The 25,120-nt window shown below is 37.7% G+C and overlaps 2 protein-coding genes across 2 annotated transcripts; one reads left to right on the top strand and one right to left on the bottom strand.

The window, feature by feature from the left end:
- Positions 1-309: 309 nt before the first annotated feature.
- LOC112166339 (protein IQ-DOMAIN 1) lies at positions 310-8,778 on the bottom strand. The gene is made up of 8 exons (XM_024303163.2): positions 8,616-8,778; positions 7,964-8,094; positions 7,744-7,861; positions 6,077-6,313; positions 3,663-3,890; positions 3,141-3,254; positions 1,171-1,759; positions 310-853 (listed from the first exon to the last, which is right to left on the bottom strand). The coding sequence occupies exons 3-8, from the start codon at positions 7,825-7,827 to the stop codon at positions 702-704; spliced, it is 1,404 nt and encodes a 467-aa protein (XP_024158931.1). The 5' UTR covers positions 7,828-7,861; positions 7,964-8,094; positions 8,616-8,778; the 3' UTR covers positions 310-701.
- Positions 8,779-17,305: 8,527 nt separating this feature from the next.
- On the top strand, positions 17,306-19,754 carry LOC112165239 (dnaJ protein homolog). Its single transcript, XM_024301699.2, has 6 exons — positions 17,306-17,571; positions 17,851-18,025; positions 18,117-18,255; positions 18,375-18,651; positions 18,760-18,958; positions 19,069-19,754. Exons 1-6 carry the CDS (start codon positions 17,416-17,418, stop codon positions 19,389-19,391), a joined length of 1,269 nt encoding a protein of 422 aa, XP_024157467.1. The 5' UTR covers positions 17,306-17,415; the 3' UTR covers positions 19,392-19,754.
- The last annotated feature ends 5,366 nt before the right edge of the window (positions 19,755-25,120 follow it).

Here is a 25,120-nt window from a genome sequence, read left to right on the forward strand (position 1 = left end):
AAGTAGTGGTGGCCAGTGGTGAGAAGCTCAAGACTGAAGGACACTGATCTATTCAAGGTTTTCCGGTATCAACTGCTGCTAACATTTTACCTGTTAGCTGTTTTGAGATCCTTCTTGGTGTGGAATGGCCAAGGAAATTGGAAGACATCACCTGGAATGAGTTTGCAAATTGATAATTGTGAATACTAGCTAGAAGGTTTAACCACTGGAAAACTGAGCTTATATCTCTGATTATTTTGGTGCTTTATACACCTAAAAAAATGTGGACAAAATACCGAAGGAAATTTAAAGAAGCCGACTTGTAACAGGTTCTATCTAATATCTGTGGTGACTTTTAAATTTCCACTTGAATGATGTTCGCCCATCGCCCCAATTCTGAGTTCCATTATTGGCAAAACAATAGTACACTGATTTTCTAAGTATCCAAGTAATGGCAAATCTTGAAGCCAACTACTTTGAAAATTGTAGACTCGAGTAGTACACCAAATATTAATATAGTTAAAAACAATCAAGCATGCTAATCATAATCACAACAATCACGCATTGATCCTACTAGTCTTATTCCCTCCAACAATCACTAATTGATCCATTCCTGAAACTGCTGCTGTTGCATCCTCTCAGAATGTGTTTCAATATGTACAGATATAAAACACCAAACGCCTCAGAAGGGTAATGTGCAGAAACTTAGTTCCATGTGGCATTTAAAGTTGCATATCAACGGCTTGCGGGGATGACTTTGAAGAGTCCCCTTTCCCACTGGGTTTTGATCTAGCCTTGACGGGCTTCTGAGAACTGGGTGTCCCTTTGACATTAGATCTAATAGGATGTCTGGCAGTTTGACCACTAAGACCTCCTGATCAAACCAGATAGACACATAAACATGGAGCAGCATAGTTAATCCTTGTTTCATAAAAGACTTTAGATAAGACATTATGCATGGAATTCCATTAATGCAGTGTTTAAGACAAGCAATATGACAGCTCTATGTGTCAGCTGCTTATCTAGAATCAGATATGCTTGTGTAGAAGTGTTCTTATCATTCAAAATGTATGATTAAGGGAACATATATACTGCTAATTCAGAAGAAACTGCTACTCCCTTTATCAGTAAGGAAACTTAGGGCACATATGAAAGAAACACACACACACACACAGAAAGATGGGGACTCACCATTGCTAGGCAGAGACAACCGCTTCTTCGCCTGTTTATTCAATCCTGTTGTTCTCTCTTTTGGATTACTATGGGATCTTGATGCAATATCAGGTTTCAAGTTTCCTCTTTCAATTGAATCTTCCAAACAGGGCTTGGAATTTGGCTTTCCAAGTTGGGTGTTGGATCCCTCTAGCACACCTGCCGACTTGCTGGGTGAAGAATCACACCCATCAGAATGAAAGGGTACAGGCTTGGAATTTGGCTTTCCAAGTTGGGTGTTGGATGCCTCTAGCACACCTGCCAACTTGCTGGGTGAAGAATCACACCCATTGGAATGAAAGGGTACAGCTTTTTGACTTACAAGATTCGATTGAACAGTTGAAGCAATAGGTTTCTTGCCAGCAGATTTTAACCCTGATCTGCTGCCATCCTTAGCCTCTGTTGATTCATTCTCATCTACCATTACTCCATCTCTAAGATTAATATCTAGAAAGCGGTTCTCCCAGGGACGGACAGCCATCCATCTTTCTAACCAGTTCCATCCCCAGCTGTTTTTATCTGGTTCAAACCCAGAGGGAGCATGCTGCTGTCTTGTTCCAGCTTGCCACTGCAGAATAAATTTTGTATGTAATCCCAAGTAGGTGATGAACAACTCTAATTATAGACAAATAAAAGACTAATACTGCTTATTTGGGACGTGTGTAAGCGTGCACAAGTGCTTAGAAGGGTAATTTGCAATGGAAAAAAAATGGTATATAGTATTCAGTAAGTTTAGGAAAGTATGCATAATGCTTTAAACACCGTGTCGCCTGAGAATAATATAAATAAAGCCACACACAGAGTTGTACTTTGGCCAGCAAACTTACTTTAAAAGAGATACATTTCATTTCTTTCCTTTCTATGTAGGGAAGGAAGAGAAAAGCTTATTTCCATCTCTCTTCTGACAAGTGTATTACTTTGTACATGTTAGAACTTAGAACCCATAACTAAGGAGTATGCTGTGCAGCAAATGCACACTGACGGTCACTATTAGCTTTGTTTTTTATTGTGATAAACTATAAGGGGAAGGGGAAAATCAAACACAGAATCTTAGGTGTAGAGGTAAATACTCTTGACCACTAGAGCTACTTATTATATAGACCCTCGAAGCCTTGAAGAGTTCTTCAAAGCTGACCATCACCTTCAACAGTTTAGCATTATGATTGGGATAGCAGATACAACAAAATACTCATTCAGGCAAATTTAGAAACCCTTTAATGACATCATTAGCATGCCGCATCTTGGGCATTGTTTAGAAAAATACCACCGAAAGCAAAAGGAACGGAAGTCTACATTTGGAAATAGCCATATTAGCAGTGCAGTATAATTAAAAAATCAGTTCATTCAGAAGAGTTGGTAATCTATAAATTGGATAAGCATGAGGCTTCATAAATCCTAACAAAAAGCTGAACCATATGAAAGCAAAAGGAACGGAAGTCTACATTTGGAAATAGCCATATTAGCAGTGCAGTATAATTAAAAAATCAGTTCATTCAGAAGAGTTGGTAATCTATAATGAGGCTTCATAAATCCTCACAAAAAGCTGAACCATATGAGATTCAGTGCAGTGGTAACTGAGATACCACACTAATGAGACAAGGTTGCCTAATGATGGTGATCATAAAAGTAGTTGTCTGAACATCAAATGAATTCTACTAGAAATTTCTGTTTAAAACAAAGAACTAAAAAGATTAATTGATATGATGAGTCAATTCATTATTTGGTGCAATTATTATTCTATTTATCAGAAGAAAAAGAAATTATATTGAAGATAAGAATCCTAAGACCATCTTACTGTCCAGACAGCATATCCACATTTAAGTTTCTCCTTTTGTGCTGTGTTTGCAGTGTGATAGTGTTTCCTCTTTCCCTTCCTTTTGTCCAATGTGAATGAAAAAAAAGAACATAATGCCACTTCTTAAAGTCGACAAAGCTTTATCATGTTTTACCTGATGAGCAAGTGCATATGCCATGGCTCTCTCACGCTTAGCTGCAGCCTCTTGCCGCTTCAACAACTTGGCCTGAATTTCTTGAACAGATCCTACACTGTCACACCATCCTTCCTGCACCACAGTCAGAAGTAATATCAAGCAGTTAGCAAGCCTATACAGATGTAGGATGCTGATGGGAACAAGTATGTAAGGTAGGTCTGCCGAAGTCAATGTAGAATAATCAGCAGGAGTCATTGACATGCATCTATTGCATTTTGGACCTGTTCATTAATTACACAGAGTATTACGAACTTCAAGAATGCTTTAACGGCATATTTGATGGCCTACTTATGCAATTCAATTTACTATGACATCTTTCATCATGTTAATATGATAAGGTTCCATCTGAAGATGATATTGGTTTTTAGTACCAATCAACATGAACATAAGTACAGTTCCTTCTGAGCATGATTATGTGTCATCTCATTCAATATTGTAGAGTAGTTATAATACATGAAGAATCAAACAATTATTGCTTACTTCTATTTCTCGGACATGAGCCTCATTAGCAAGTTGTTGCTGTAGTCTATCTTCTGTTGTTTCACCTTCCAATGCCAGACGAACACGCCTTGCTCTCACACGAGCCTGAACTCTAACTAAAGCTTGCATACAGCGAAGAGTTATTGCAGCTTGCTTCCTCACAGCATGGCCTCTGACAAGGGCTTGAAGTCTTACTAATCCTTTTAAAGCCCGAAGCGCTCTTCTGGCCTGATAAATAAATATCACGAAAAGATTATAATCTGATCACAAATTTAAAAAAACATTCCAAAATGAACCAACAAGTCAAACTATATTTTGTTTATTTTATTATTCGAAAAGGAAAAAAAAAACTATATGGACCTACTCTCTGTCAAGTACAAACTGATTGAAGAAAGATATACTAGATTGCAGGCATATTGCAGTTAAGTTAACCAACTCTTCAAATCTAATTCTCAAACAAACTATATTCCCACATTTACTATTCTACTACGAGATTGATAACCTGTAACTATCTAAGTCATGAAAGTTCATTGTTGAACAAAAGATAGGTATAATTTGGTTTTACATAATAGGTACCTAATTGCCAAATTACAAAAAGGAACATGTCAATATGTTAGCCACCTATATTACTTAATTATCAGATGACATAGTTTAAAAGTTGCAGTTGCTCAATAGTTGTTGCCACAATAAAAATGATAATCTGCAAGACTGCATCCCAATCTATACTTCACAAATAAGTTTCGGTATGCAAAACCAAACATCCGTACCACTTAATATGGAGCTAATTCAAAACACAGTTTAGATTTATTGTCATGAAGCTCTAAAGACAAGTAGGATTGCAGTGCCGAGGCTAAAAGCACTCTTTTTCTTTCTTTTTTTTTTTTTTAAAAGAACAGCTTCTTATTGAAAAGCAGGAAAAAAAAAGAACAAAATGCAGAATACAATGAAGGGGACAAGAAGTCCACAGGGAAAAATAAATAACTTAAAGAAGGCAGCCAAAACAACAGAAGAAAAGGTTCAACTGCCACTAAAACGGCCTCGACAAAGAACCCAAGACAGCAACAGTTAGCCAATACAGAGGAAAGAGTATAATCTTTAAACTCTCCAGAGACATAGGCCTATAAAGATGCCAAGAACTTTAATTCTCCCCCAAAGATCTCCCAACTCCACATTACCATAGGCTTCAAAGATCCTTCTATTTCTTTACATCCAAACCACCCAAATTACAGCTAACACCCTGCAGCCCAAAAGGATTTAGGCCTTTTTCCTTTACCAAAACAGTAGATATTGACTTAACAAATAGATCCTCCCTGATGAACTTGCCTGAGCCAGTCCCGCCTCCATAAACAACATTCTCCAAAAATAAATAAATACAACCCACTTCACAATGCACAAAAACATGATCAACACTTCCCCTCAGATTTGCACAGAACACACCAGTGAGAGAGAAACAGCATCGCAGTCTCGTCCTTTGAAGAACATCACAAGTATTCACCCTCACATGCGCCACAATCCATCCCAAAGCCTTTACCTTAAATTACCAAAGAAAATTTTCTAGAGAAGAGACTGGATCTGAAGTAGCATCACAGAGGCTCAAAGAACTTACTTTCATACATCTAATAGTAATTTTCTTGAGGTTTCTAGTTAGAATTTGGGTTCAAATTTAGTATTGTACCCCTGGTTCAATGGTAACTGTCAAGCTTCTATAAAACAATATGGTAGAAAAGACTGAAGTTCAATGGAATTAAATTCAGCCTTAGGATGATACAGAGGTTTCATAATTTAGCAATCTTTCTATCTATAACACAAATATATTTTTTATTCTTAGGATTAGATCAAATAGTTTCATTTCATTGACTTTACCACAACATAATACAACACAAGTCATGTAGCCACTTTCATCTGATAGAGAGAATAAAGATTCAAGTTTTCTTTATTTTTATTTTACGCATAATTGACTACTGGATTTACTACTACGCAGAAGGCTCCCACAATATGTTTTTCATTCACCTATACTTTTCTCATCCATCTTTGGCTCTTCGCTATGTGGGACACTGATCTAGCATGTGAATACACAAATTATATAACAGATATGAAATTTAGGAATTCTAACCTTGCAGCAATTACATGTTACACTATTCAGAATTGTGATTGTACTTGTGTGGTCATGTGTACATGGGTGCATAACAAATTCTCAGAAATATTCATTATCTCTCTTCTTAGTATTACTCCTTAATCAGTAGAGATGTACTAAATTCAATATCCTTAAGACCATAAAAGCTTGAATGTGAAATCCCTAAATAAATTCATTTGAAAGACTAATACACATTTGAGTCCATATAACTAGTTATAATACTTGAACAGTGTTGAGAGCTGACCAACTGCAGCTGCATATAATGAGAAAAACTTAATACCAGAAAGCCGCGAAAAGCTGTTTGGATGCATGTAGCCGCCCACTCTTCTCTCACATTCTGCTCACTCTGTGCATTCTGTACTTCGAGTGAACTAGAAGGAGAATCCACAACATCTGGGTTTAATTGAGGATGTCCAATTGGTGGGGCAGCATTGGCATCAAACTTGCATTGCAGTCTATCTGAATCAATTTCAACGGAATGCTTTCTCCTGTGCCGAAACCTGTTAGCAGTTGTTCTCTGCCATGATTGACAAACAATGAAATAAGTCAGACTGACTTATACTTTGATCTATTTGAAACATTACCATTCAATATATCTTGGAGCTTCTTGGATTGTTCATATGCCTACTGAATATCGAGGTCTTATATTTACATTAAGAAGTTATGTTGGTTTTCCACTGTCACCGAAAGTGTAATTAATCAAGACGTGGACTACTATTATAAAGTTTAACACAACTGTGGCCTTTCCTCACAACTTACCAGAGAACCCAGCATCTGGAGTTCAGTATACATGTAAATAGAGTGGTTAAAATATTTGGACTCATAATCTCCAGCTATGATAGCATTCTTGGTTTGCCACCATTTGTGCCTGAGGTATTAGGATCTGAGCTAAGTAATGTCTTCTAATCTAATCGACAAAAACATTGAGTTCTTAAAGCATGTGCAGCCGGTAGTATTTAGGCTAGTGAAAAGTAATATATAGGCCCAAATCAGCTCCAGGGAGGCTTTACACTGGGCTAACTACATGCCAGCTTTTTGAAGAGGCTAAATTACAATAGGATTCTTTCTTCTTCTTTTTTGGCAAAGAAATTAAACTAGGATTCAGACCAGGCTAAAACTGGGCCCACATACATGCAACACTTGTAAAGGCTTCCAAAATTAATGGTCATGATTTTTTGTTTAAAATGAAAGGTCCAGCCTTAGCCCTCACGGCTGGAAACACAACACTGATGAGAAGTCTGAATTTGTGAATAGTGTGATTTTGGAGCTCTAAATTTCAGTTTAGGCCTTAGTCCTTAAAATTTGTTGGTGCACATGCTCTTCACAACTCTTCCTAGTTATATTATAGTCTGGAAAAGTTAAATGTACATTGCAATCACAGGAAAATCTGTTCAACGATTACATATGAATCCCCTCCTTTGATAAAAATTTGTAGCTTCAAGCATAGTAACAGGATGAAAGCTATTTCTTAACACCAAATCACAATGAGTACATTTCCGAAGTAATTAGCAACAAATTCCTCCACTTAGGATATCTATGGACAAACTCAACTTGAGCATATGTGCTGAGTAGAGCCTATAACTGGTAACAGAAAGAAAGCATTGAACTTGATATAATATCCAGACTTTACAAATACAGCAGCTCTAACCAAGAAACACAGATATCTCCAAGCACATGGGAGTGGTTCTATGCAAAGTAAGAGAAGAATATATAAATCTTCATAGAACACCAAAGGTGCATATCCTAAATTCTCAAAGACCAACCAAATAACAGCCACAGCACTGATCTAATATTTTGGAAAGTAGAAGCATATTCCGGCAGATTTCAATAAGATTAAAAGTGATTAGAGATGCTAATCCAACCTTGCAAGACACCAATGAACAAAAAGAAAAAACGAAAACCAACTTTATCATAGAAGGTTAAGCATTGGAAAGAGATGGTACTGACATTGTCATCTGCCACTGAAGACTGCGACTTTTCTGATTTTTTCAAGCCAACCAATGCCTTAATCCATTTACCCGAGACACCCATGGCACCGATTACTTTATCTCAACCAAATCTTAACCTGCTTCAGAACAAATCATTTGGCTTCACAACAATTTTCCTATCGATCCGAATAATTTGAACTAACGTTGCAGAAAGCAAAAAGAAAATAAACGTTACATACCTAATCTCTCAGCTATCGGTATGATCTCCAACCAAGAAACTATTGCCACCACAGAGCAGTCACTTCATTAAACATAAATATGCCAGGAGCAGCACCCCCAAATTCCATGCAACCTCCTCATGTCTGGTAGGCTTGAAAAAAGAACCAAGTAGCTCTCAATAAATATGCATTTCAACTCTAAGACACATAACAATGATCACTGACACAAGACCAAACTACAGAAACTAGAATAATTTGGCATGGTCCAAATTTTGATTCCATATACAGATATAGAAAACATAAATTTAGGCCCAAGTATGGCAATGCGAATTGACCTTAGACCTTACACCCATGTGCAAGAAAATGATTAGTTACAGCGTGGTGATCCTATAACAAATTGTGCAACTTTGTAAAAAACGGAAATAGGGTGACTCTAGTCTAAAGTCCCACATTGTTAATTTCCCAAAAAAATAGAAGAATTGTGAATTACAAGCCAAAGAATCGCTTTCATCAAACAAGTTGATAGCAAGCATCGCATAAAACCTTAGAACCCCGAAAATCCAGAGCATCTATTACTAGTAATAAACAAGGAAAAATGGAAAGAATCGGATCACGAGTCAACTCACTTGAAACTCGAATAAAATGATGAGAGCTAAAGGTCAACGATGGATACCTTGACTTTATTCAGCCGGTCAAACTGGTCAATGCCGCCGGAATTCAAGTCTGGAGCATCCGATTTGGGCTCGGCGGTGGGTCTGAGCTGAATGTGAGGTCGGAAGTGAGTGAGTGAGGGAGTAGTGTTTGAAGGAAGAAGAGAGGAGAATGGAAACGACGTCGTTGGAGTTGCTTGCTTGCTTGCTGGCCGAGGTGTATGGTCGTTGTCACGCAGAGTCAATCACGGGACACGCCGAATCCATTGATTGGCTGAGACTTTCTGTCTTTTTGCCTCGCATGTTCTGCCATTATTGACCCCCGCGCCTCATCAGGTGAAAAAGATATTTTTCTTTTCACTTGTACCACCACCTCAGGTGAATTTTTTTTTTTTTTAAGTGTAAATTTCTAGTTAGGTAAAAACAAACCGTGGTTTTTCAATATTATCACGCGGCTAGAGTCAAGATATATAATCTTGAGTCAAGGAGCGAATCACATTTTAATTAGTTTAATATTCATATGATAATCAAAGTGAGAGAGAGGTAGCACAAAAAGACCTTGAAAGTATGAGAACTTTCGTACCTTAATTTAGTTTACAAGTTTTAAAACGTTGCTTGAACCACAAACAGATTTTCAAAACGTTTATTCCTGATTCATATTTTCTTTACAAAAGAACCTAGAAAGCCCTAATTTGTAATGTAAAGTTCTGCTTAAGTGCTTATTATTTATCATACACGACTGGTTCTATGAACCTGTGAAGTTCTATGAAGGGGTGAGTTTATGCTCATTAGGGCAAATGACCTTTTAGATTAATCTTAGCAAACAACAAACAAATTTTCAAATAATATAAATATATAAACAATATATGAATATGATGTCAACTCGACTTTCTTCTCATACTCTACACTACAATTCTTTTCCCCTTTTGTCAGTCATCTTGTTTTACTCATGATATCCATATCTGAAACTCAATAAGATCATTTTATCAACATTTTTTGTCGAAAATGTTTACTTTCCCCTATTTGTGCACTCATGGGCTGACTACAGATATTGAATGCCCCATACAGTAAACTCAACTACACAAAAGGTTTTCAATACCAAAATTCTATAATCATAACCACTCAAAATTCTATAATCAATTATTTCTTTCCACAATGTAAATGCATGATTATGTAGTATAGATTCGAACACAAGAATACATGTTTTTCAAATTGAGACTGATAGGACCTGCCCCGAATTCCACCTTGAAATCCGAGGTGGCCTTGTAGAGCCTGCCTTAGATATAACTCTATTGAAAATTCAGTAGAGTCACCCCTAAAAATGGACTACCCAAAACCTGTAGAAACACATTCATACTTCCAAAGAACCATCCTTATTCTTCTGGAGCTACCCTGCTCCCCAAATCACAACAATTCCACAATAAACAACTGAAATTCGACAATACAACATATTCCAAAATCACAAAAATTCTATAACAATTGTCTCACAAGTTATCAGAGCAATCTAAAAGAGAAAAGAACTCAAGATACAAGTAGGTTCAATAAGTAACCTACAATATGAAATACAACAGCAGCATATGCTATGCCCCGAATCCTACTATGCCGAACCAGCTACTCTATAGACTGGCATTTGAAACAGAAAGGCCCAAGGGAAAGTAGATAATAACTTTAGCGTGAGTGGATAAAAATAAGTAATTGAAAAGAAAAGAGATTTTATACTTTCCCACATTTATTCCTTTTAAAACTCGATGCATGCAACATTTATAAAACACATTTCTTTAAGCTCGAAAACTAGTGAAAATATACCAACTCCGCTGGTTAAGAGACATCGGACTAGCGGGGCTAGTCAAGTAACAATAGATTATGGGGAATGAGTTATCACCATACAAATAAGGGAGCCTCCCAGGTTCTGCTCAACTCAACCGCAAACACATAGTAAGCGGGGAGGAGTACTAATAGGCTAGCTAGCAATAAAATAAAACGACCCAGGTATGGTGGGTTAAAATCCACGAAAATGGAAAATCAGTAAGGTTTCCCCAAAATCTCACGAGCAAAATATATATACCAATGACGTGACCCCGCACGCCAAAATATTCTCGAATTCATAAACCAATATGCGAGAAATAATAAATAAATAAAATTTCGGAATCACCTCGGAAAAACTCGTCAAAATTCAACATAAGTCATAAATCCAAATCCGAGCATAATAATTTCATATCCGAAAGTCATTTAAACATAAGTAATGGATCAACGCCTTGTAATATTGAATCTAATTGTCTGTGTCTTTGCTCCCTTTAGAAGGTTTAAACATTCACATCTCTTAGGTTCAATATTAGCATATAACAGAAGATTGAAATGCATTCAGTGGTTGTTAGAGGTTGTTCTTCTTGCCACTCCAAGTGTTGACATAATCTAATAAACCTATAGTTGTTTTAATGTTCTGGTTATATAATTCAGTTAGTGTCTATATGTCCTTTGCCACTCTAGGTAAGGCAGACGCCTTATGCAATTTGGGGGCACTTCAGTTTAATGCCATAATTCGAATTAATAATTTTTTCATTACTAAATCTGGAACTTTTAATGTTTTGCTACAGCCATGAACCTTCCTTTAGGACTTCATCAAATTGAAAACTTGAATGGATCAAATTTTAAGCGATGGAAGCAAGACATAGAGCTGCATCTAGGCATGATAGATTATGACCATGTCCTTAAGGAAGACCCACCAGCTGAACCAACACCTACTACCAGCAAGGATGTGAAAGATAGGTACCATCAGTGGCACAAACACAACAAATTAACCCTAGTAATCTTGAAGAAATTTATGACAGAAGCTGTGAGAGGCAGTATACTCGAGTCTGAATATGCTAGGGAATATTTCAAAAAATGTAGAGGAGAAATTTAAGGTCTCATATAAGGCTGAGATTGGAAACCTGATGAACACCCTCATTACCATGAAATTCGATGGAGTTGGAAGCGTCAGAGAGTATATAATGAAGGGTATTGATGTAGCAGCAAAACTCAAGGCCCTTAATCTTAACATAGAAGAAACCTTCCTGGTACATTTGCTTTTGAATTCTTTGCCTCAACAATATAGTTAGATGTAGTCTAACTATAATACACAGAAGGAGAAGTGGACTATGAATGAATTAATTTCTATATGTGTTCAAGAAGATGATAGAATTAAGAAGGGAAAAAGCATAGGAATCAACTTTGTTGGCAAGCCTCAGTTTAAGAAAAAGTTCAGCAGCAAATCAAACCAATCAGGTGCCTCATCTTCTAAAGTTTCTCAGGGAACTTCTCAGGGGTCTAGCAACTTTAAAAACTTTAAGAATGGTTCTGTGAAATGTTTTTTCTGCCGAAAGCCGGGACATGTCAAAAAGGATTGCAGGGGTTTAAAGGACTGGCTTCTAAAGAAAGGTAATAATTTAAAAACCAAAACTGTTTTTCATTTAGAAAATAATCTTGTCAGTGTGTCCTCTAGTTCTTGGTGGTTTGATACCGCTTCACCGATACATGTTATTACATCTATGCAAGGATATCTATGAAAGAGGATCCCAAACAAGAATGAAGCTAGGATTAGCTCGGGGAATGGCAACAGGGTAGCAGTTAAAGCAATTGGAGTAGTTCGATTAGTCTTTCCTAGAGGTTTTACCTTAGATTTAAATAATGTATACTGCATACCTTCTATGCAAAGAAATCTAGTGTCAGGATCTCTTTTTGTCAAAACACATGGTTTTTCTTTTGTTGGAAATAATAAAAGGATTGGATTTTTTCAATTTTTCTAATTTCATTGGTAATGCATCTCTTGTTGATGATTATTGGCATTTAAATTGTAAAAATTCACTTGAAGTATTTTTAACGGAGAAAGCTGTAGGGGTTAAAAGATCTAGACATAATTAAAACTCAGCTTTTCTTTGGCATAAAAGGCTGGGGCATATTTCTAAAGAAATATTAAAAACACTTGTGAAAGAAAACATTCTCCCTTCATTAGATTTCACTGATCTTGATATATGCATTGAGTGCCTTAAGGGTAAAACAACTAAATCTAGGAAAAAGGGGTCGGTTAGGAGCTAAGAACTACTGGAATTAATTCACACTAACATTTGCAGTCCGTTTCCTCATAAAACTCTTTGTGGAAATCACTACTTTATTACCTTTATCGATGATTTTTCAAGGTTTTATCATATATTTCTTATTTTTGAAAAATCTCAAGCTTTAGAAGTCTTTAAAATATTTAAGGCTGAGGCAGAAAAGCAATTGAATAAAGTAATTAAAGTTGTTAGATCAGACAGGGGAGGTGAGTTTTATGGTAGACACACTGAGGCTAGACAGAATTTAGGACCTTTTGCTCTTTATCTTCAACAGTGTGGTATTCAGGCTCAGTACACCACGCCAGGGACACCGGAACAAAATGGAGTTGCAGAGAGGAGGAATAGAAAGTTAATTAACATGGTTAGAAGTATGATTTATAAGTCAGGTCTTCCTAGATTTTTGTGGGGGGAAGCACTGCGTACAGCTAACTATATTTGCAATAGGACTCCTAGTAAATCAGTGGATAACAAAACACCTTTTGAATTGTGGTTCAGCAGAAAACCTAGTTTAAATCACTTTCATGTGTGGGGATGTAAGGCAGAGGCAAGAATTTACAATCCTAAGGCAGGGAAGCTTGATCTTAGAACCTCAAGTGTTTTCTTTGGAGGATATTTGACTAAGTCTAAAGGATATAAATTTTATTGCCCACATCATCATACTAGGATTTTAGAGACCAATAGAGCTACCTTTTTGGGAGAGATGAATGATGCTGATGATGTTGTTTTGGATGAGTTGGATTTGGAAGCTGCCAGCAATACTATGAGTGACATTAATGAGCGGTTTGTGTATGATGAAGTAGAAAATAATGTGTCTACTGCAATAAATGAAGAACCAGTTCTAGAAGCTATTGTACCACCAGGTAACGAGGTTGTAGAGTTGAATGAGCATAATAATCATGCTGAGATATCGATAGAGGCGCAGAATTTTGCACCACAACAAGTTAATGATGTAGTACAGCCCGAACCACCAGTACCTGAGCTACAGCAAGAACTAGTAATAGAGTTAAGAAGGTCGCAGAGAGTTAGGAGGTCTGCTATTCCTGATGACTACGCAACTGTTTTTCTCACTGAAGCAGATTTTGATTTAGGAATGGAGGATGATCCTAAATCATATATTCAAGCTGTAGAGTCACCACAGAAAGACAAATGGTTAGAGGCAATGGAATCTGAACTGCAATCAATGGATATCAATGGAGTTTGGGAACTAGTTAACAAACCAGAAGGTTTCAAACGTATTGGGTGCAAGTGGGTATTTAAAACTAAAAGGGATGCACATGGTAATGTCGAGAGGTTCAAGGCTAGGCTTGTTGCTAAGGGATTCACTCAAAAAGAAGGCATAGATTATACTGAAACCTTTTCTCCAGTATCTACTAAGGATGCATTTAGGATAATGATGGCTCTGGTTGCTCACTATGACCTTGAGTTACATCAGATGGATGTAAAAACAGCGTTTTTAAATGGTGACTTGAGTGAGCAAATATATATGTTGCAGCCTGAAGGGTTTGTGTCAGAAGGCAATGAACAAAAGGTGTGCATGCTAAGAAAATTGATTTATGGTTTAAAACAAGCCTCCAGACAATGGTATATTAAATTCGATTTAGTGATTACTTCATACGGCTTCGCTGAGAACAGGTTAGATGAATGCATATATATGAAAGTCAGTGGGAGTAAATTTATTTTCTTAATATTATATGTGGATGACATCTTGTTGGCTAGTAGCGATATAGGATTGTTAAAAGATACCAAGAATTTTCTGATGAAATTTTTTGATATGAAGGATATGGGAGAAGCAATGTTTGTCCTTGGTATAGAAATAAAGAGGGATAGAAACAGAAAATTACTGGGATTGTCTCAGAAAAATTATATAGACAAAGTCCTCAAACGTTTCTGTATGGAAACATGTAAAGCTGGAGACTCACCTATGTCTAAAGGAGATAGATTACATGCAGGTCAGTGTCCTAGGAATGCAATTGAAAGAAAGGAGATGGATAAGAGACCCTATGCTAGATTGGTGGGTAGTTTGATGTATGCCCAGGTCTGCACTAGGCCTGATATAGCCTTTGCAGTTGGAGTTTTGTCAAGATATCAGTCCAATCCAGGTAATGATCATTGGACTGCTGGCAAAAAGGTCTTGAGATATTTGCAGAAAACAAAGGATCACATGCCGGTTTATAAAAAGATGGATGATACATAATTAGAAGTAGTTGGATACAGTGATTCAGATTATAAGGGTTGTGTGGATGATCTTAAATTGACCTCTGGACACATTTTTATGTTGGCTGGAGGGGCAATATCTTGGAGAACTGTGAAACAATCTCTAACTGCTACTTCTACTATGCAAGCCGAGTATGTTGCCATTCATGAAGCTACAGGGCAAGCACTTTGGCTCAGAAACTTCATTACAGAGATAGGAGTAGTAGATTCTATTGAGAGACCTATAAAATTATACTGCGACAATGCAGCTGCAGTATTCTTTGCCAAGAATAATAAAAGGTCCACAGCCTCCATGAATATTCACGTGAAGTACTTTGTTGTTAGGGAGAGCATAAGGGATGATGAGATTGAAATCATTAAGATAGGTACACAAGATCAATTAGCAGACCCACTTACAAAACCCTTGGCAGTTGGTTCTTTTTAGGATCATGTTAAAAGTATGGGGATCTTGTCAGGTTTTGATGCTTTAGATTAGTGGGAGGTTGAAAACTTTTGTTTTGTATTACTTAAACTTTCATTGTTGTAGACTTTATTTAGCATTTTGATAAACATTAACTTTGAAGTTCCTACTTTGGTATTATGAATATTCAAATTTCTGACTCAAGAACTATGATTGAATGAGTTTCTGCATTTATTTAATTTTACTCGAGTAAACTTGCTATTTCAGGTCATTAGCATTATTTGCAGATTTTCAATGTACTGATGAAATTTGTACTAAGCTTTACAACAAGCATTAAGTTTACATATTCCTTAAGTTTTAAGAATCTCTGAAGTTTGGATCAGTTTAATTACTTGCATTACATTCTGTAAGTAAAACAAAGTTTCATATGCATTTAAGCTGCTCCTGTGTTCTATAAGATATTGCAATGTGACTGCAGGGTGCTAGTGCTTGGTTAAGTATTAGATTTCCTGTGGTTCATTGTAGTAGGTTGCAGAATGACTGAGTACTAAAATGGATTTGGTGAAACTAAGAATGTCTTTGTGCACACTTCATTTTTGCTACATCTGATGCAACAACTTTTCTTGTTGTTTGAACATTGATAGTCCAAGTGGGAGATTGTAAGACTTGATGTGGACTTATCAATATTCATTAGGAACTACAACAACTAAGTTGCATACCTTACAGAATAAGCAAATAGACATTCCTCGTATTCATTGGTTCCATGATTGTTGCCCATTGATATCAGTACTGATTAAAGGTTACCTTGCTAATGAAGTATACCTATTTGCATATGGAACAGGAAAAGGTTGGCCTGGATCTAATAGGATTAGGAAACCTTTATGGGAGGCACCTAATCCTTAAAGCCTATATATGGACCTTGATCCCTACTCTAGCAATCACACAAGCATTCAAGTTCTTTGCCCCATTATTGAGATTGCATTCATCAGATTGCTCAGAGGAGAAGATCAAACATGTCCTATCCAGGTTTGTATTCTTAATTCATAGATACTGCATATGTGAGTGTGTACGTTCTTATAGTTGAGTACAATGTATATTTATATGACTATCTATTTTACATCTCACATTGATAGCATAAATGTTTCCTTTTTTTTTTTTATAAACTTGGTATGAAATGTTTTTTTTTTTTATTGGACCATATTTGACAGAATCCGTTCCAAATTTCACCCTGAAATCCTAAGTGGTTTTGTGGGGCTCACTTTAGAAGAAATTTTACCAAAAATTTAGCGGAACTTCCCTTAAAGATGAACCACCCAAAAACATCAAACCTGTAAACAAAAGGAACACTTCTAATACCGACAAAGCCAACCAAACATCAAGAGTCTACATGCTCTCCTCAAATAATTCTACTCTCACAATAAACTCAGATCTCGAGTCTCAAATTCAGTAAAAATTGGTGATAAGATTTAAGATTAGGTTATTTTGGTCTTTTGCCTTTTTTTTCCCTCGACATGCTTGTCACATCAGATTTTTAATGGAGACGTTATGGAAATTTGACGGAAATTTGTCATCAATAGCAATATAAAACTTCACGTATCACATTAATATGTTTGTGAATCTGGGAATCAAATTGGAATTAGCACCAAAATGTAGACACTGATGATAAATTTTTCTCTAAAAAAAAAAAATCAAGCCGAGGATAAGCTTGAGCTTGAGCTTGAAAAAAAAAAAAAAAATTATTCGAGCTAAACCCCGACTTGAACTCAATCAAAAACATTGACCCCAGTTATATTCATTTCGACACGAGGCATGAAGGCTAGTCAAAAAAGTTGAATTCATGTTTCTTTAATAATAAACAATTCTCTGGATCACACCGTCGATCGGACGGTCCAGAATCCACAACCAATAAAAACCCTGCGGGACATGGCATTCTAGATCCTTCTTTAACAAAACCAGAAACGTCCAGTCTCTCGAATAATAATCACCTGCTTTCTTCCTCTTGCTATAAAACCTCTTCCGAGTCTTCCTCATCTCTTTGAGTCCAAGTCGTTGCGTTTAGGTCGTGTTGCTTCCCCAAGTCTTCGTCGTTGTCCTCCTCCTCGTAAATCGAAATCGAAGATGTTCGGAGGAGGTAGGCCGCCCAAGAAGAGCGACAACTCCAAGTACTATGAGATTCTTGGAGTCTCCAAGACTGCCTCGCCGGAAGATTTGAAGAAGGCTTACAAGAAAGCCGCCATCAAGAACCATCCTGATAAGGGTGGAGATCCAGAAAAAGTACCAATCTTTACCCTTTTTCCATGAATCTTTGTCGATTTAGAGTTTTTTTTTTCAGATTTGGGTTTTGAGTCATAATCTGAATTTTGATGTGATCTGTTTGTTTATTGATTTAATTGCATATTGTAATGTGAAGAATTTTGTTAAATTATTAGTCTTTTATTGGTTTATGACTCATGGGTGTAGATTTTGAGCGAGATATGTTTGTGGGTTGAGGTGTTTAGAGTGATTGAAACTGTAAGATATGTAGGCCTAATTAGATTTTGAAATTATTTGCAGTTTAAAGAGTTGGCTCAGGCTTATGAGGTTCTGAGCGACCCGGAGAAGAGAGAAATTTATGATCAATATGGTGAGGATGGACTTAAGGAAGGAATGGGAGCGGGTGGCCATGACCCATTTGACATCTTCTCCTCTTTCTTTGGTGGTGGTGGCAGCCCATTTGGAGGCATGGGAGGTGAGAGAGCTCTGTGATTTTGTTTGGGATTATACTGATTCATAAGTCGCGAAGAGATTAGGAAGTTTCTGAATTTCCCTTATATGAGCAGGTGGTAGTAGCAGAGGACGGAGACAGAGACGTGGAGAAGATGTGGTTCACCCATTGAAGGTCTCTTTGGAAGACCTATATCTTGGAACCTCGAAGAAGCTTTCTCTATCTCGCAATGTGCTGTGCTCTAAGTGCAAAGGGTGAGTATTGTTTCACATGCCAGTACTTTTGTTAAGTATTGCACTTTCTAGTAGTGTTAGCTTTGATTGAGTTGTGATTTGCATATGATGCTTATATGGGCACCTGTTGTAAATGGCAGCAAAGGATCAAAATCTGGAGCCTCAACCAAGTGTGGTGGTTGCCAAGGAACTGGTATGAAGGTCACTATTAGACATCTTGGACCCTCTATGATTCAACAGATGCAGCATGCTTGCAATGAATGTAAGGGTACCGGAGAGACCATTAGTGACAAGGACCGCTGTGGACAGTGCAAGGGAGAGAAGGTTGTTCAAGAGAAGAAAGTTTTAGAAGTCCATGTGGAGAAGGGTATGCAGAATGGACAGAAGATCACATTTCCTGGCGAAGCTGATGAAGCTGTATGTTTTCAATTATCCTGATAGTAATGTATACTTCTTAGTTCTTTCATGCTTAGTGAAGTGTGGGATTGATTGGTTTTCCTGCTTCCATTGTTTTTGTCTGTGCAGCCTGACACAATCACTGGTGATATAGTGTTCATCATTCAGCAAAAGGAACATCCCAAGTTCAAGAGAAAGATGGATGACCTTTTTGTGGAGCACTCTTTATCGCTTACAGATGCTATATGTGGTTTCCAGTTTGTGCTGAACCATTTGGATGGCAGGCAGCTACTTATCAAATCAAACCCTGGCGAAGTTGTGAAGCCTGGTTAGTAGAGTTCATGAACTCTGTAGTTAGTGTGTTTTTTCTAGCTGGATGTGCTGATTGTAATTTCCTCACATTATTATTAATCTTGTGGGTTAATTATGAAATTGCAGATTCGTTTAAGGCCATCAATGATGAGGGTATGCCAATGTACCAGAGGCCATTCATGAAGGGCAAGCTGTACATCCATTTTTCGGTGGACTTCCCTGAAACTCTGAGCCCTGAGCAGGTCAAGGCTTTGGAAGCTGCTCTTCCAAGGGCATCGCATCAGGAGCTGACAGACATGGAGTTGGATGAGTGTGAGGAGACGACTCTGCATGATGTGAACATGGAGGAGGAGATGAGGAGGAAACAGCACCAGGCTCATTCGGAGGCGTATGATGAGGATGATGACATGCCTGGTGGTGCACAGAGGGTGCAATGCGCACAGCAGTGATTGTGTTCGTAACCTATAAAAATGATGTATGTGCAGTTGTGGATTGGTTATCTTGAGCATAACATGCTAATGTGATGCTCTCTGTTTGTCTCTCGGCAAGAAAAGTGAGAAACCGTTTGACCAACTCCTATGGCACATTTTTACACATTTGTACTTCTCTCATGAGCTTCAAATGTCACTAACTGTTGGTTCCAGATCCAAGCTGAGCAAGCTACTTTTGGGTTTGTATGATCTATGTATTCTCCTCATAAAATTGTAGCGCAATGAACTTGGTCATTTTCTTAGGAAGTTCAACTTTGTTCTGTGGGAACTCCTCATTGCAGTTCTTCGTTTGAAGAGTGATTCTTTGGCGTATTTTACAGATATCTACTAAACTGTATTCCAAAGTCATGTTTCGCTATTCCAATTGAATGATTTAACAGGTTAGGGTATCACGTAAGGGCCGTATAGCTTGTGGAATGATGAGTTGATGAATTTGCCAATTTTTTGTTTTATATTGCTTGCTGCATTTGAGGCTTCTGAGTGGAGAGAAATATGCGTACTAACACGTAGTTCAGGTTTGCTTTCACAGCTACATGACAAGTTTGTGAGGACTCTCCGTCTTCTCGAGATGATATTCTGCAAATTAGTTAACACCAAAATTATATTGTCAGGCTGGGGATTATGACTTCCCTTTTCTAGCTATGTAAATGAGAGTGAGAAGTAACTAGTAACTAGCTCACATCTACTACTGTTCTCTCTGTTATTTTTTCATTCATGTCTAAATTCTATTCCTTCATCATTTGGAGATGATCTTCTGCAACACTTATTTTAATATATATAAATGTTAAATGTCTTCCAAATTCCCAGTAAATTATTATGACAGTTCTTTAAGGCCTTTTCTTGTCGGAGTATTTTTTCGGTTCCATACAGTTAGCATTTTATTTTAAAATAACAACTATAATCAATTTTGAAGATACATACATACGTACACGTACGTACGTACATACTTGTGTGTGTGTGTATATATATATATATATATATATATATATAGATATATATATATATATATATATATAATATATAATTATTTATAGGAGCTGTTACTGGTCCCATATGACTTTTTGTTGCAAGAAGAATTTGACATGAATTTAGTTGACTTGTTATGACTGATGACTCTCTCTCTATCTCTCTTATGCAAAGCTTTTGGTTCTTTGAGACCTGATTCCGGAAGTAGAACAGGCTTTGAAAGAAGTCCTTTTGGAAATTTAACCTGTAGAATCGCTGTAAATTCGTATGTAATTATGATTCTTATTTAATTAGGATATCTTGTAATTATAGAAAATCCTGTAATTATGGAAATATTGTTTCCTATTAGAGTTAGACTACTCTTTTGTACTTGTATATATACCCCCATGAATCATCGAATTAACCCTGAATTGAAGTATTCTTTTCTACTTGGTATCCGAGCAGGTTCAATCCTTTGAACTTGCGCTGTGTTAGGGGCCGCACTTGTAATGCCGCAAGCAACCTTGTACAGGGTCATTAGTCAAGCCTTTGGTTGGTTTGCTTATGTGCTAGGGATGTTTTGGTAATTTATAAATTATGTAATTTATTTTATTTAGCATTTAGTCTCCTCGGCCTTTTTCATGTTTCCTCCTGCCATGTTCATGTAAGTCCGATATGCTCTTTAGGGAGGGGTTCCTAGTCGGCATAGTTTGGACTACAGAACTAGTATAGGTAAGCACATGTACTTGTGCCTCCCTTACCATCTTACCATCAATAAAGGAGGAATTATTCAATCATCTGTGTCCCGTGAGATTGCTCCTTGATCTTTCTTTTCGATTATTCATTTGTTCTTCGTGGTTGCCAAACTTTTATACAATTGTGTTCTTGCTCGACGCTAGCACCCTTTTAATATCGCGTGGTTTTCATTGTTCCTTGCAAGGTACTCACTTGGCTAACTTGCTTACTTTCAAGTGTCGTGCGGTCCTCTTTGCACATAGCAAAGTTGGCCCGTGACACGCTGCATCCTTTGAATCCTAAATCCCGAAGAACACCACAAACCGCTGAGTACCACCACCGTTGAAATCAAACCATCCCTGAATTTCAAACCACCATCACCCTACCTTTTTTCGAAAAAAGAAGAGAATTTTTTTTTGTTCAACTCTAAAAAATCCAATCCTGCGAAAATCCTGAATTCCTCAATGGTGCAATCAGAGAAATAGGCTATGGGGCATTCGGTAACTACCGAATTTTCTGTTATGGCTCAACGCAAACAGGGTCCTCCTCTAGGCTTCTCAGGACCTTCACCACGCCGTCCTCTAGGTAAACCAAATCCATATACAAACAAAAAGTGCATTATCTGTGGGGAATAATTAGGTCATAGCAAGAAGCGGTGCTATGAAGTGATTGGTTACCCTGATTGGTGGGACTTCACCAAGAAACCGCGAAAGAATCTGGGCAAGGCCGCTGTTGCTACTTCAGATGAAGTTTACCTAGACAATGCCTCCGCTAATGTAGCGCAGTCAGGTATGAAGGGTAAGATTACTTTTACAGGTGCATCTGACCATATGACCAATGACCCTAGTCTTGTGAAAAACCGTAGACGTTCCTCTCAAAATGTTGTCTCTACTGCTGATAGTACTCCAACTCCGGTCATCGGAGAAGGTTCTATTGCTTTATCTGATACCTTAACCATTGAATCTGTCTTAGTTGTTCCATCACTAGCTTATAATCTCCTGTCTGTTGGTCAAATTATTTTAGCTCTTGCATGTATTGTGACCTTCTATCCATCTTTCTATGTGTTTCAGGACATTCTGACTCTGCCGATTCTTGGTTATGGTGTTAGAAGGGGGAAATTATACTACCTGGATCTGACAGAGACTGGAAAGAAACAGAAGCATCTTTTGGGACAAGCTAATCAGATCAACGGGGTAGAGAATGCGAAGGAAGCTGTATGGTTATGGCATCGTTGTTTAGGTCATCTATCCTTTAGTTATCTTAAGAAGCTGCAACCTCATTTGTTTTCAGTTGTCAGTGATTTGGATTTCCATTGTGACATTTGTGAACTGGCCAAGAGTCATAGTATTTCATATTCACCAAGTCTTAATAAAAGTCCTATTCCTTTTACGAAGATTCACTCTGATGTCTGGGGCCTGCAAAAATTCCTTCTCTTTCTGGAGCTCGGTATTTTGTAACATTTACTGATGATTGCACTCGCATGACATGGGTGTCATTACTGAAGAATAAGAGTGATGTATTTGGAATGTTTATGGAATTTCACAAAATGGTGGCAACTCAGTATCAACAATCCATCAGAGTGTTTCAGTCTGACAATGGTGGAGAGTTTGTGTGATTGAGTTTTGCCGGTCACACGGAATTCGTCATCAAACCTCCAATTCTTATACTCCTCAACAGAATGGTTTAGCAGAACGAAAGAACAGGCAGTTGATGGAAGTTGTTTGTGCTTCCTTCTTTGGCATAAATGTACCTCGGTCCTATTGGGGAGAAGCAGTGAAATCAGCAGCATATCTTATCAACCGTACTCCTTCACGGGTAATTGAGTTTCAGAATCCTCATCAGAAGCTTCATACACTTTTGACCATCCCTTCTATGCCTAATTTGGAGCCCCGGGTGTTTGGGTGCACAGCTTATGTTCATATTCCTAAGCCTCAACGCAACAAGATTGATCCCCGTGCCCGTAAGTGTATATTTGTTGGTTATGCTAAATTCCAGAAGGGTTATCGATGTTATGATCCTCTTACTGGCACTATACATGTCTCTCTTAATGTTGCTTTTTGTGAATCTGAGCCTTATTATTCAGAGGGAGTTTCAGAGTCTTCCTTTCAGGGGGAGAGAGGTTGTGAAGGAAATCCTCGAGATTTATTTGAATATGAAGAATTTGAAGAATTAGAAGCATTGGAGTTGAGATTTAGACTTGGGAATTCTCCAGCACCAATTGACAACGAAACTGAAATTGGGATAGTAGGAAACGAAAAAGAAAAAGAATATGGGGACATTGAATCTATTGGCGATGGACCAGTGGGATCCCCAACTTACTAGGACAGATGAGGTGTAGGACCATCCCTTGAACCGAACAAGACAGACGCATCACGCCAAGATGTCAACTTGCATCCCTAAAGTGACAATGACGTCAACTTGCATCCCCAAAGTGACAACGACGTCAGCATGCATCCCCAAAGTGACAACGAGGCTTCAATGCATCCTGGAATATATGAAACGACACAAGCTGATGAATTACCCATTGACCAGCCCAACTGTGATACACCCAATGAAGAGAATATAATTCAGAGTTCTCATCTGTCAAAGTTTTTCCCCCTCTCTACATCATCAACTGAAGAATCCGCTGTGAATGTTCCTCCTCATGTACCTTTAATTTCGAATGCATTATCTAGGGTAGATAATATTGATTCTAGGAAATCACATAGGGTTACCAAAGGTATTCCAAAGAAACAATATGAGCCAGACATCAAAGCCAAAGCTAAATATCATGTAGCTAATTACATGTCTAACCATAGGTTGTCTGGGTCATATGCACTTGTTGTTGATCAATTATCTACTGTATCTATTCCTAGTAACATGCAGGATGCATTGACGGATCCAAAATGGACAAAGGAGATGAATGAAGAATTAGAAGCTCTTCAAAAGAATTCAACATGGGAATTAGTACCTCTGCCTGCTGTGAAGAAGATTGTAGGATGTCGTTGGGTGTTTACTGTGAAGCTTAATGTTGATGGAACTATTGATAGATACAAGGCGAGGTTGGTTGCCAAGGGATATACACAACGCTATGGGATTGATTATGAGGAGACTTTTTCACCTGTAGCAAAGATCAATACTGTCCGGATTCTAATCTCACTTACAGTAAACAAAGATTGGCCCTTGCACCAGTTTGATGTGAAGAATGTATTTCTTAATGGGAATTTGGAGGAAGAAGTATATATGGATGTGCCCCCAGGTGTTAAGAATCACCCAAGTGACGTTAGCAAGGTGTGTATATTGAAGAAATCTTTGTATGGCCTGAAGCAATCTCCAAGAGCTTGGTTTGGAAGATTTTCAAGGTCTATGAAAGCCTTTGGGTATAGATAGAGCAATTCTGACCATACCTTGTTTATCAAACGCAAGAATGGTAAGATTACAACTCTTATTGTGTATGTTGATGACATGATTGTTACAGGGGATGATCCGAAAGAGACGAATGAATTGCAAAAGTATCTATCAAAGGAGTTTGAAATGAAGGATCTGGGACAACTGAAGTATTTTCTGGGTATTGAAGTTGCAAAGTCTAAGAAGGGGATTTTGATTTCACAAAGGAAGTATGTCCTTGATTTACTTGCTGAAACGGGGATGCTGGACTGCAGACCAATGGAGACACCCATTGACATGAATCACAGACTTGCTATTTATCCTGATCAAGTTCCAACTGATAAAGGGAGGTATCAACGTCTTGTAGGAAGGTTGATTTATCTTTCACATACTAGACCAGATATTGCTTATGCTGTGAGTGTTGTTAGCCAGTTTATGCATTGTCCTATTGAAGAGCATATGGATGCAGTCTTTCGTATTTTGAGGTACTTGAAGATGGCGCTAGGTAAAGGGTTACTGTTGGAGAAAAAAGATGAATTGGAAGTTGTTGAATATACGGATGCAGATTGGGCTGGTGATAAAACTGACAGACAATCTACATCTGGGTACTTTACTTTTGTTGGAGGGAACCTTGTCACTTA

The sequence above is a fragment of the Rosa chinensis genome, chromosome 5 (genome assembly GCF_002994745.2).
Source record: "Rosa chinensis cultivar Old Blush chromosome 5, RchiOBHm-V2, whole genome shotgun sequence".
NCBI lineage: Eukaryota > Viridiplantae > Streptophyta > Magnoliopsida > Rosales > Rosaceae > Rosa > Rosa chinensis.